This window comes from Microcaecilia unicolor, chromosome 9, assembly GCF_901765095.1.
Source record: "Microcaecilia unicolor chromosome 9, aMicUni1.1, whole genome shotgun sequence".
NCBI lineage: Eukaryota > Metazoa > Chordata > Amphibia > Gymnophiona > Siphonopidae > Microcaecilia > Microcaecilia unicolor.
In genome coordinates, this window is record NC_044039.1 from 144543649 (window position 1) to 144557955 (window position 14307).

At 42.7% G+C, this 14307-nt stretch overlaps 1 protein-coding gene across 6 annotated transcripts in view; it reads left to right on the forward strand.

Annotated features, from left to right (window-relative positions):
- The window catches only part of CAPN3 (calpain 3), a 129545-nt gene extending 127676 nt beyond the window's left edge, over nucleotides 1–1869 (forward strand). For 3 of the 6 annotated variants that reach the window (XM_030215245.1, XM_030215249.1, XM_030215248.1), the window contains 2 exons: nucleotides 2–60; nucleotides 1259–1378. In XM_030215245.1, the coding sequence (XP_030071105.1) occupies nucleotides 2–60; nucleotides 1259–1285 (86 nt within the window). In that variant the 3' untranslated portion in view covers nucleotides 1286–1378. Of the gene's footprint in view, nucleotide 1; nucleotides 61–1258 lie in introns of all 6 variants that reach the window. The other 3 variants (XM_030215244.1, XM_030215246.1, XM_030215247.1) reach the window with 1 other exon arrangement.
- Nucleotides 1870–14307: the final 12438 nt, after the last annotated feature.

The following is a 14307-nucleotide window of genomic DNA, read 5'->3' on the forward strand; positions in this document are numbered from 1 at the left end:
GGGGCATTCCATGCTTTTGACAAAGACGGAGATGGCATCATTAAACTCAATGTCTTGGAGGTAAATGCCATTCATATTACATAGGATTAAGTAGTATATTTAAATGTGAACAATGGTTTATGAATATAACTTCAGTGTGGGTTCCTGCAAATAGTTAAGACAATAACCTAGATTAATTAATCACTTTTTATTTTCCCAGGAAGGAGATACTTAGTCATATGTTTTTAGGTGTGTTTCATTGATATGGTAGGGCGAGGGTAGGTCACTCTGTCCTAAAAGCAATCAGTGTCCTGCAGACTTCTGTGGGCAATGGGAATTATGAAAACCAAGGATACCGCTAAGCAATAATGTGACCCAGGCTACGTTGTTCAACAGCATTTGCATCATGAAATTAATGTTTTCAGTGTTGTGCAATGCTAACCTTACCGTTCTAAAAACAAAAACACCACACGTGAGACATGGCTGATTTGAGGTAACCTGTATGGCGGACCCTACTTAAAACCCAAACTTCCAGCTAGAGTTTCCAATGTGCGCCAATGCCATGAGTTTACTATAGGCCCCACTGAATAAAATAGAACCTAGTCACTAGCATGTGCATTAAAGGGATTAGGTTAGCTCTAGCTATTAATGAACATAGAGCGGCCATATGTTCAGGATAGTGGCTTCACTAGGTAGCTGCATAATTATCGTAAAACATTATAAGACCTGAAAGAGAACCTGAGTGCTGAATTTAGTGCTAGTCTTGTGAGAATCATATAGTAAGATGACAGAATCCAGTTATGGAAAATAGGCGGCAACATGGAGGGTGGGGAGCTGCTGTTGGAATTTATATACTTAGCTACTCACATTAGAATAATTACAGCTCAGCAGACTGAATGGGCCCATCTGGTCTTTTTCTGCCATCATTTACTATATTGTAGCATATGATTGACCTCATACTGTATCTCTTAGCCAGATGAGTTTTCAGGATTATTAAATATGCATGATACGCAAATTGTTTTCAGGATATTAAACTAAATATGCATTATGCACCGCCTCCATTGTACACAGATATTGGGGGTGGTAGGGGAACTGCAGAAGACTTGTTTTGGCACTATTAATATAAAGGATCTGCTCAGTCTCTCATTTGTATGTTATTTGTATTGTACTACCATTAAAACTGAAAGCCTCTTTACTGCTTCACCTAGTTCTTATTCTTGCCATACTGACTGTAATGTTATTGCACAATTGTATACCTCTATTTAATCTTCTTTTGCAGTGGTTGCAGCTAACCATGTATGCATAAACCCAAGCTGGCTATCTTCTTTATGCCTGTGCCATTCTGTGCCTCAACATACTTCAGAATATTGCACAAACCAATCTCAGGACTTCACTGCTGGAAGATTTCAACACTGACCTCGGTGTTCACTCAACTCTAATGCTTCCACCCGCCTGTCTCACTCTAAGCCCACAGCAGGCAGAGATTTCCGGAAGCAATGCTGCACTCAGGGGTGGGGAGTGAAATCTTTGGTTTTTAACATGTGTTTTAATTACCCATCTATTTTCAAGTTATTAACAGTTGTCACCACACAGCGGTGACAACGTGAATACACGGGTTATCTAGGGCAATACTTGCAAATGTTTGTTGTTATTGATATGATGGGCCTTAAAAACCTGCTTGTTCCCCAGTGAAGTTAGTCCAAGGTCCAGTCTTCCATCTTTCTTTCCTTGCAAACGTAGCATGCTAAAGCTACAATGAATAAACTGAACTTTCCCATTCACATGAGCTTTGATGCAGCTGGCAACTGCTTCTGAATAGTAAATAATTCAGCCATACCTCTTGGTGAAAACATTAAACTATATAATGTAAAATACAGTATTATATTCAGATTGTAGTGTCATCAATATAATGCAGTAATCTGAACCTCCAAAATATAGTTGATATAGAGGCATATTTTCAAAGCACTTAGCCTCCCAAAGTTCCATAGAAACCTATGGAACTTAGCCTCCCAAAGTGCTTTGAAAATATGCCTCATAGTAATCTGTACAAGTTACAGGGAAAGATATTAAATACAAAAAAGTGTAATTGCTGGTTTTATGAGGTATGACAAAATAGGAGCCCTCTAAGATGAGTATTGGCTTGTTTTTGCTATATATACTTAAATGTATAGACTGGTAGATCACCAACCTGTCATCTCATGCACACCACATTTTCTGGCCCATAGGGCAAATTTTATAACAATATCAAGCCACCCTTACATGTAATTCAGAAAGGAAAAGGCGACCTGGCTGCAGGGATACATCCCAGTTTGGAATATCTCTTAACAGAAAGCTAGCAGTAAGACTTCCGATCTGGAAACTTGCATAAGGGGAACACAATAAAATGGTGGAAAGTGCTGGGTTTTTTTTTTTTCTAGGACATAGTACTACTTACCACTACTAGTTAACATTTCTAGAGCGCTACTAGGGTTACGCAGCGCTGTACAGTTTAACAAAGGAGGACAGTCCCTGCTCAAAGGAGCTTACAATCTAAAGGACGAAATGTCAAGCTGGGTAGTCTAGATTTCCTGAGTAGAGGTAAAAGGTTAGGTGCCGAAGGCGACATTGAAGAAGTGGGCTTTGAGCAAGGATTTGAAGATGGGCAGGGAGGGGGCTTGACATATGGGCTCAGGGAGTTTATTCCAAGCATAGGGTGAGACGAGGCAGAAAGGGCGGAGCCTGGAGTGCAGTGGTGGAGAAGGGTGCTGAGAGGAGGAATTTGTCCTGTGAGCGGAGGTTTCGGGTAGGAACATAAGGGGAGATGAGGGTAGAGAGGTGATGAGGGGCTGCCGATCGAGTGCATTTGTAGGACATAGTACTGTATTGTATGGATCATAGAAAGCCTCTAGTCACAGCAGTGCATGGCCTACCTAGAACAAGATAGGGTTTCAGCCCAGTCACCCTTGGACACAAACTCACGCTAACACCAGAACTATAATGGTTACCTGTGATAAGATTCAGCATGAGTAAACAGACATAGGACATGATTCACTTTGTTACTTCAGTGCACAGGGGTTAAAAAAAAAAAAAAAAACCCCCAGTGGGTGTGGAGGGGAGGTTTTCATCCTCTACTTAGTGTTATGCAGTATAGAGCTGTTATTTTGGGAATTGTAGCTTTCAGTGTCATTAATCTCTAGAACTGTTTGCCCAAAATTTAGTAGTAAACAAGATGATTGTAAATGTGGAAGTGACTATAAGAATTGGGTATTAGGTCCCAAAGTATTTTTGGAAAAGCTTTCCCATTTTCCATCGGATTCTTTTTCTTACTAAAAGCAGAAGCAACAAAGCTCATCCAATACCTTGACCTTTCTTGAGTATAGAGAAAAGCTCAATTTTGTCTGAGATTAAAAACTAAGTACATAAGATTTGCCATGCTGGTTGTCATTGATGGTCCACCAAGTATCTTGTCTGACAGTGCTCGATCCAGGCTACTTGACAGGACAATCCAATCCTTATGAGGGGATCGTTTATATTGCCAAATCCCATTCCCACAGCAGTATAAAACTGACTTGTTTCCTTGTCAAACACATCTTATGGGACTAGTGTAAAAAAGACATCTTCAGATTTCTATCAGATTCTTCCTGTGGAAGCAAAACCAATCTAGATCTGCAATTCTCAAATGGCAAATGCAATCCAGTTTTTAACAGTGCATGTGAGAGCAATTCTTAGAGTGCTATAGTTTACAGTATTCAATGATATGATTACATTTTGCAATTTGGACTAAAGCTGTATTCAAATTGATTATACTCTAATATAAAGTATGCTTCTAGATGAATCCATTACTTCTGTCTGTTCTCTCTGTATGTGGCATAGGAGCTGATGCTGTGGGTGCTTGAGCACCCCCACTATTGAGAAAATTCCTTGTTTGTGTCCAAGGAAGGGTTATTTTCACTGGGCTTAGCACCCCCAATAATTTTGAAAAGTTGGCTCCTATGGCAACAGTACATCTCTAAACTCAACATCTAGCAATCATCCACAACAAAAATATGGTCCAGTGAGAACCAAGACTCTAGATTCAATAGGAAAGGCAGCTGAAGCTACTGTCTGATAATTAAATTCTGCCTCATATCACCCAATAAGAGGTAGATACCAGTACATAAGAATTCATTGACCCTAGAAGTGGGGCCAGCCTCAGGGGGTGGCAACCAGGGAAATTGCCCTGGGCCCCCAAACCTACCTCAAGCAGAAGGAAGCGTAGCCTGAAGGGAGGCTTTGGGGCTCGCTCCTCAAGTTTTTGCCCTGGGTCCCTGCATATCTAACACCAGCCCTGCAGAAACAGTTGAATAGTTGAAGACAGGTGTGACTTGAGTCTATCCCTCTAAGAGGTGTTAATAGCAAGAATTTATTTCAACCCAGGAGTTAATTCACCACAAACAGATGAAGCAAATCCTTAAATAGGATTCAGTAGTATTTTGTTACATGACGATTATTATATGAAAGACATTAAGATTGAGTTTACATATATAGTTTAGGCCAATAACCCAGATCAACTAAATGATTTTTCTTTCCCTGGGTGCATCACGGGGGGGGGGGGGGGGGGGGAGCTACTTGGTGACATAGGAAAAGGGTTAGGACATTATTAGAGACTTTATATCCAACGTTTTGGTACAGTGACCACAAAATTCTCCACTAAAACATCTTTAGAGTTTTTATTTTGGCTCCTTTCTTATGACCTGTCTAGCTGGCCACCCTGCCATTGAGAAATCAATTGTTATTTTCCAGAACATACGAACGGGTAGCAAAGAAAAAAAAGTGAACTTTCTAGTAAGTGTAAAACTACACATATCTATTATTTCAGATTCACAGTATACCAACCTCTTTTCTACTAGAGAAAAGTTGCACAAGCATTTCTCACCATTGCTACACACAAATTTGCTGGTGTTGTGTCCATTATATAGGCAGCATTCCACCAGTGAAAGGTTATTTGACAAACCTTCATTCAGCCTTACAGCCCCTACCTAGCCCAGTGATTTTCTAGTTTTTTCATCTCACAGCATGCTGACAAGATGCAAACATTGTCAAAGCACACAGTTTTTTTTTTAAGGATGTTTTATCATTCAACAAACGAGTATTAAAGATTGTGTTTAAAGTTCAATAATTAAATTTTTAAATATTGTGTTATCTGTATAGTTGAATATTTTTTACTGAAGTCACAAGTTGGCAAAAGGGCAACAACACACTTCAAAGATAATGGAGTTATTCACAAATAAGTATTCAAAAACCCACCCCACCCCCAATTCACTGCATCCAATCTGTAGGCCTAAATTTCTTTATAATGGACTCCCATCAGGCACACGACAAAGTTATGAGATCATGCCAAATGGGCACAATCTTACTGTTCATACAATTTTTACTACACAATAAGCTGCTGGTTAAAATTTGTGATGAGAACTAGCAAACTGCCACAGAAACATATACATCAAATTAAAGTAGATTTATAATGTAGGTTCTATTAACTTCTTCATGGTATCTGGATACACAAACTGATGAATTTAGCTTGTCTTTTTTCCTGTAGCAGGGCAACGGCAGCAATTCAGACAGCCTGTTTGAATGAACCTGAGCCCGCTCTAATGCCTGCCACCTATGTGGAAGCAGGAAGTTACAACAGAGAAAGGACTCAGGGGTTGGCGCTAGCAGGTTGTCTGAATTGCTGCCCGCTGCCACCACTACAGAAGAAATCTTTTAATGTCGAGTCGCTGGCTAGGGATGGGACAGAAGTGACAGAAAACTCCCACAGCACAATGGTTGAAAAATGCTACCCTAGCCCCTCAATTATCTTCCAGGCCCTGATTTTGATAATTAAACTCAACAACCATGCTCACCCTAACATCACTCCTCCCAGTGTGATCCTTTAAAAATGAATCATTGCACATCAAACTAAAACTTTGTTGCATGTGTATATAATGCATGTATTGTAATCCCCCCTTGAACCTTATATGTTAGGACAAAGCAGATTACAAATTTTACTATTAAACAAATATGCATCATAAAGACCAACTTCTGAAAGCCATTTACTTGAAGATAAGGGTAAAAGCACAAGCTAATGGTTCTGGTTGCCAGGATGTGTTCTTTTGCTGTGACTAGAAATACTCATTGCTTGACAGCCTAGTCTGCCTAATGTGTAAACTGGCCCCGGATCTAATTACACTGAGAAGCTTTTATGATGTTTGGGGTTTTCCTTACAACCTTGCTCTGAGCACACTCTCTCTTTACATATCTTTCTATTTTGAAACATGAAGACCTGGGTGTTTTCTGAAGTTAGAGATCCTAGCTCGCAGGCGTTCAAGACACTGGAGACTGGCCCCTTTATGAAAGCAGGGCGTGTGCTGGAACACAGAATTTCAATTTATTTGACAAATAACATGGGGCCATGTCATGCTATGATTTAAAGTCAACGTTAAAGCTGTGAACCAGACCCCAGCCTCTAAAGGCAGTAATTCTGCTAGTGCTGACCCAACCCATTGCAATTTCTTTGTAAAATACTTAGTAAGGCCCAAATAAAGGATTTTACAATAATCTAGTAATTGTTGCATATTAAATGGCAGCAAGTCTTATGAAACACAGGATCCATCATTTTCAGTAGCCTCTGGCAAAAAAAACTTTTCACTAAATTTGATATCGGTGGGTGCATCATCAATCCACTGTCTGGCTCCCAAAACTACTTTAACTGCCAACTGACAATCCCCAATATAAATTACTCGTTTATCATTGGGCATTCCTTCTCTGCAAATCACAAAATATAGCATGAGTGTAGAAGAAAAAGTTTAAACCAAATCTTCTAATTACACTAGATAGAGTTTCTATATATGGGTTAAACAGTAAAGGGGGTAATACGGAACCCTGTGGAACTGCAATAACAGGAGCACACATTCTTAAAACACATACGTTTTGTGCGCAGACTTTCCTGTATCAGTTAAGCTCCATGCACAAAAATGTGCATACAACCCATCAGTAAATGGCATCAGCCAAGTCTGCACATGAAGCAATAGCGGGTGAAGTGACTTGCCCAAGGTCACAAGCTCACTCCGAGTGGAGGAGTGGCCTAGTGGTTAGGGTGGTGGACTTTGGTCCTGAGGAACTGAGTTCGATTCCCGGCACAGGCAGCTCCTTGTGACTCTGGGCAAGTCACTTAACCCTCCATTGCCCCATGTAAGCTGCATTGAGCCTGCCATGAGTGGGAAAGCGCGGGGTACAAATGTAACAAAAATAAAATAAGAGTTAGAGGAAGAAGTAGGACTTGAAACCTGTTTTTCCTAGTTCTTGGTTCATTGTTCTAACCACTAGGCCAGTATTTCCCAACCTTTTCAAGACCTAGGCACATCTGCATTTTTAAAAATATGCAGCACACCAACTTTCACACAGCAGGCAGTGTGGACATTAGAGAGGACACATATGACTAAAAGAGCAGAGCACTGCATCAATGACTTTATGGTCAGAATACTGAAAGTAAATTTTAAAACAGTCCAGCAATGTAAGATCTTTGAAGTTAAAATTATGAAATATTCTGACACCCACCAGACAAGCCATAACAAAGACCTGGGTTTCCAAATTATAAACCATAAACATAGTAACATAGTAGATGACGGCAGAAAAAGACCTGCACGGTCCATCCAGTCTGCCCAACAAGATAAACTCACATGTGCTACTTTTTGTGTATACCTTACCTTGATTTGTACCTGTCCTTTTCAGGGCACAGACTGTATAAGTCTGCCCAGCACTACAGTGGTGGAAATAAGTATTTGATCCCTTGCTGATTTTGTAAGTTTGCCCACTGACAAAGACATGAGCAGCCCATAATTGAAGGGTAGGTTATTGGTAACAGTGAGAGATAGCACATCACAAATTAAATCCGGAAAATCACATTGTGGAAAGTATATGAATTTATTTGCATTCTGCAGAGGGAAATAAGTATTTGATCCCCCACCAACCAGTAAGAGATCTGGCCCCTACAGACCAGGTAGATGCTCCAAATCAACTCGTTACCTGCATGACAGACAGCTGTCGGCAATGGTCACCTGTATGAAAGACACCTGTCCACAGACTCAGTGAATCAGTCAGACTCTAACCTCTACAAAATGGCCAAGAGCAAGGAGCTGTCTAAGGATGTCAGGGACAAGATCATACACCTGCACAAGGCTGGAATGGGCTACAAAACCATCAGTAAGACGCTGGGCGAGAAGGAGACAACTGTTGGTGCCATAGTAAGAAAATGGAAGAAGTACAAAATGACTGTCAATCGACAAAGATCTGGGGCTCCACGCAAAATCTCACCTCGTGGGGTATCCTTGATCATGAGGAAGGTTAGAAATCAGCCTACAACTACAAGGGGGGAACTTGTCAATGATCTCAAGGCAGCTGGGACCACTGTCACCACGAAAACCATTGGTAACACATTACGACATAACGGATTGCAATCCTGCAGTGCCCGCAAGGTCCCCCTGCTCCGGAAGGCACATGTGACGGCCCGTCTGAAGTTTGCCAGTGAACACCTGGATGATGCCGAGAGTGATTGGGAGAAGGTGCTGTGGTCAGATGAGACAAAATTGAGCTCTTTGGCATGAACTCAACTCGCCGTGTTTGGAGGAAGAGAAATGCTGCCTATGACCCAAAGAACACCGTCCCCACTGTCAAGCATGGAGGTGGAAATGTTATGTTTTGGGGGTGTTTCTCTGCTAAGGGCACAGGACTACTTCACCGCATCAATGGGAGAATGGATGGGGCCATGTACCGTACAATTCTGAGTGACAACCTCCTTCCCTCCGCCAGGGCCTTAAAAATGGGTCGTGGCTGGGTCTTCCAGCACGACAATGACCCAAAACATACAGCCAAGGCAACAAAGGAGTGGCTCAGGAAGAAGCACATTAGGGTCATGGAGTGGCCTAGCCAGTCACCAGACCTTAATCCCATTGAAAACTTATGGAGGGAGCTGAAGCTGCGAGTTGCCAAGCGACAGCCCAGAACTCTTAATGATTTAGAGATGATCTGCAAAGAGGAGTGGACCAAAATTCCTCCTGACATGTGTGCAAACCTCATCATCAACTACAGAAGACGTCTGACCGCTGTGCTTGCCAACAAGGGTTTTGCCACCAAGTATTAGGTCTTGTTTGCCAGAGGGATTAAATACTTATTTCCCTCTGCAGAATGCAAATAAATTCATATACTTTCCACAATGTGATTTTCCGGATTTAATTTGTGATGTGCTATCTCTCACTGTTACCAATAACCTACCCTTCAATTATGGGCTGCTCATGTCTTTGTCAGTGGGCAAACTTACAAAATCAGCAAGGGATCAAATACTTATTTCCACCACTGTATCCCCGCCTCCCAACACCGGTTCTGGCACAGACCGTATAAGTCTGCCCAGCACTATCCCCGCCTCCAAACCACCAGTCCCGCCTCCCACCACCAGCTCTGGCACAGACCGTATAAGTCTCCCCAGCACCATCTCCGTCTCCCGCCACCGGCTTTGCCACCCAATCTCGTCTAAGCTCTTTAAGATCCATTCCTTCTGGGATAAACATAAAGGAATCCTGCTCAGAAGGAATGGATCATACTGCTTTGTCACCCTCTGATCACCCATCCATCTCTCCCTGTTTCTTAACCCCCTCCCCATCTTCCCCATGAGACTGGTCATCAGAATGCTTTTATGTTTACCACAAAGTTATCATATAATACTAATCACCCAGATGTAGCACCTCAGAAAACTTTCAAGCAAAAAAAACACATGAAAGGAAAAAGCCTCAATGAGCCAAACTGCCAATCTTTTGCTGCGGTTACAACTGGCTATATCACCAACATAAAAAACCTCTTATGTACATTTATACTTTTTTACATTTACTAGTAAAAAAGCCCCGTTTCTGATGCAAATGAAACGGGGGCTAGCAAGGTTTTCTTCTTTGTACACGTGGGAGTGTGTCCTGCTTATAATCCAACGAGAAAAACGCCCAAGTTCCGACCTAAATCGGGAGATGGACGTTTATTTCACAAAAACGAATAAAGCGGTATAATCGAAAGCCGATTTTGGACGTTTTCAACTGCACTCCATCGCGGATGCGGACAAAGTTGATGGGGGCGTGTCAGAGGTGTGGCGAAGGCGGAACTGGGGCGTGGTTATCTGCCAAACAGAGATGGGCGCATTTCACCGATAATGGGAAAAAAGTATGCGTTTTTAGCTAGAATTTAGGACACTTTTCCTGGACCCTGTTTTTTCATGAATAAGGCCCCAAAAAGTGCCCTAAATGACCAGATGACCACTGGAGGGAATCAGGGATGACCTCCCCTGACTCCCCCAGTGGTCACTAACCCCCTCCCACCACAAAAAATGAAGTTTCACAACTTTTTATTTTCACCCTCAAATGTCATACCCAGCTCCCTGACAGCAGTATGTAGGTCACTGGAGCAGTTGTTAGGGGGTGCAGTGGACTTCAGGCCCATCCCCCCTACCTGTTACAATTGTGCTGCTTAATGCTTATTAGTCGTCCAACCCCCCCCCCCAAACCCACTGTACCCACATGTAGGTGCCCCCCTTCACCCCTTAGGGCTATAGTAATGGTGTAGACTTGTGGGCAGTGGGTTTTGAGGGGGATTTGGGGGGCTCAACACACAAGGGAAGGGTGCTATGCACCTGGGAGCTCTTTTACCTTTTTTTTTGTTTTTGTAAAAGTGCCCCCTAGGGTGCCCGGTTGGTGTCCTGGCATGCGAGGGGGACCAGTGCACTACGAATCCTGGCCCCTCCCACGAACAAATGCCTTGGATTTATTCGTTTTTGAGCTGGGCGCTTTCATTTTCCATTATCGCTGAAAAACAAAAACGCCCAGCTCACACATTGTTGAATAAAACATGGACGTCTATTTTTCGAAAATACGGTTCGGTCCGCCCCTTCACGGACCCAATCTCGGAGATAAACGGCCATGGAGATAGACGTTTTTGTTCAATTATGCCCCTCTGTGTGTCCCTGCCTTCTGCCCTCTCTCCCCTCCCCCCTCTGAGTCCTTTACTGCTTTGCTGTGTTTTCCTTCACTGACTGTTTGTGTTACAGCGAGGGCGGGGCAGACACTCATGGGGAAACCGGATATCTCTCCCCCTTCACACTTCCGGCTGGAGGCTTCATAGAACGTTGGTGTTGCCTTTTATATAGAGAGATTATTCTTCACTCAATTATAAGAGCATGCCTTCAGCTGTGGCAGCTACACACAGATTTGACTATGTTTTTCAGAAAGCTAAGTATACATTTTTTGATGTACAATACCTTTAAAGAAGATGCGCTCTTAAAACTGAATGATCAATGTAAAAATGTATAAAAGCACGAGAAGCTTTTTATGCCAATGATAACACTGTAGCCAGTTGTGACCACAGCCAGGGCCACCGAGAGGGGGGGACAGGGGGGAAAAAATTCCCCAGGCCCGGGCCTCCGGGGGGGGGGGGGGCCGGTGCCACCGCTGCAGTGCGGCCCGCTCGCCCTCCGTCGCTCCCTGGCATTGAATTTAAGCGCCTCACCTTCGAAAGCGCAGCAAGCAGCGGCAGACCACTCCTTCCTTCCGTGTCCCACCCTCGCCTGATGTAACCCGCGAGGGCGGGACACGGAAGGAGTGGTCTGCCGCTACTTGCTGTGCTTTCGAAGGTGAGGTGCTTAAAGTCCGTGCAGAAGGCCCGGGGGTGGAGAGGGGGCCCGGTGGCGGGTGGAGGGGGCCCGGGGGCGGCCTTGTCCCAGGCCTGGCCCAGTCTCTCGGCGGCCCTGACCACAGCAAAAGATTGGCGGTTTGGCTCATTGAGGCTTTTTCCTCTCACTATGTGTTTTTTTGCATGAAAGTTTTCTGATGTGCAATATAAAGGCGATTCGTATTATATGTTAACTTTGTGATATTTATTGAACTTCACCTCCTCCAAGTTTAAATTAATGATATATATATCATCAATCGCTCATTTCTGATCTGAAAGAAGTATTGCCATCAAAATGTAATGAAAAAGTGCATTATGTTAGTTCATTAAAAAAGATTTCATCTTATTTTCTAATTTTTTGCTTTGCTTCTCTTTATTACCTTTACAAGTGGAATAACATGGCAACCACACCACTCAGCAGTTTATAATGCATTTCCACAACAACAGAGAAAATGCCCACAGGGAGATCTCTTTCTTACAAAGTCGGCTTATATAACGAAGCTTCAAAACACTGCACTAGAAGATTCAAGAGTTCAGATTCATATCAGTGGTAGGAATGTGAAGTATAAACCAAACGCTATCCAAAAACAGAGCTTCATTAGCATCTTGTGTCCAATCATTTATTTTATATCTTCTTTTTTTTTCCTGTTCAGAATACCTTGGATGTATTGTCAATTAAACATCTGCACCTAATTCTCTATTTTTATCCATGACCCAAGAATTGGAATGAAAAGAACAGAAACATATATAAATGTACTTTATTTCTTGTTGTTTTGTTTACAAACGTTTTGTTAATAAAGTTCACAGCTTTGTTATCGTGATGGAGGAAAGGTTGAGTCCATGTATAGCAACATGATTTATACACATTTCTCACGAAAATGAAGTAGAGCTCAGATCAATCCTCTGACCCCTCCCCCATCAGATGGGTTTTCAGGATAACCTTGATGAACATACATGATAAAACTGCATGTATTAGAGGCGGTGCACGAAAGGCTCTCTGTGTAGTTATTACTATTATACTATACTGAGTTTAACCCTCAAAATGGTTTGTAATCTCAAATTATTTAACACTTTAAACCACATTCCTATAATAAACCCATTCTTTAATCTTATACACAGCAAACATTAAAACCACATTGTCACATAAAATACAGACTCCTCCAACCCACACCCTCAGTCCCACAGAGACAAAAATGCCAGAAAAAAACCCCCTCAATAATAGTTCAGTAATTATCCTTGGGACCATTCTGGGTCAAAAACAGAAAACTATGAACAGTCAGATTTTATCACAGAGCAACATGCTTGTACACATAGTCCACAAATACATCTTGTCATGGATCATGGCTTTGTTTTAAACATGAAATTAATGAGCTAAGATTTATTGTGTTGAAGCAAGTTTGATTATCAAGAGGAGGTGATATCTCAGATATTGGTCAGAATACAACAGAGCACAATTTATGCATGGCAAACAGTAGAACTACAAGGATTAAATAAAGAGGTGGAGTGGATTTATGGAATTGATTTATGGGAAATGTGTTGCAGCTGATGGTTCCTACATAAGGTGGTTAGCCTCAGTTGGGAGGCTGCCACTTTGGGGGTGCTTACCCTGGTTTAGTGGCTGTGAAGTAAATTTTTGGTATGTATTTGTCATATTATTTTTATGTTTATTTTTAAAAGGGTGATATTATGGTGACATGTTTATATATATATATTTTTAGTTTGGACTCCTGATGATTCTATATTTTAGTGAAACAGAGATCTATGTTGAATCCAGTTCAGTTCAAACGTAGTTGAAGCCACTCTTCTGCATGTTACTTGGACCATGGAGCTTTTATTTTGAAGCACTGAGCTGAGGCACTGGGAAATAGATTTTTTTTCCCCCAAGACTGGCTATGCATGGCACAGAGCTGTTCAGTTTGTCCTCAGAGGGCTTCTGTACGCCCAGTTTCCCATAATTCTTGCTGAGGAAACTGAGGTGCAGTGTTGCCAGGTGGGCGGTTTTCCCGCCCAATTGGGTGGTTTTCCGCGACCCGCCACAGGAAATTTTTGCCCGCGGCGGGTCGCGGTTTTTTGGGCTTCTTTCTTCTTTTCCGCGGTTTTTCGGGCGGGTTTTTTTGGCCGCGGGGGCGGGGTTAGTGACGTTTTGGGCGGGGTTAGTGACGTTCTGGGCGGGGCCGGTGACGGGGAGGCGGGGCCGATGACAGGGGAGGCGGGGCCAGTGACGGGGGAGGCGGGGCCGATGACAGCGGGGGCGGGGTTGATGACGGCGGGGGTGGGGGTGTCAGGGGCGGGGTTTGAGTTTGGGCGGGTTTTGGGCTGGATTGGGTGGGAAAAAAATTTTCCACCTGGCAACCCTGCTGAGGTGTTTGGACGACATCAGAGTGACTTTGAATTCCTTGGTGGAGCTGAAGTTGAAATTAGCTTCATGACAAGATGAGTTTGTGGACTATGTATACAAGCATGTTGCTCTGTGATAAAGAAATCTAACTGTTTATAGTTCCCTGTTTTGGACCCAGGTTAGTCCCAAGATAAGTACTGGACTATTATTGTGTTTTTTTCTGGGATTTCTGTCTCTGTGGGACTGAGGGTGTGGGTTGGAGTAGTCTGTATTTTATGTGACAATGTGGTTTT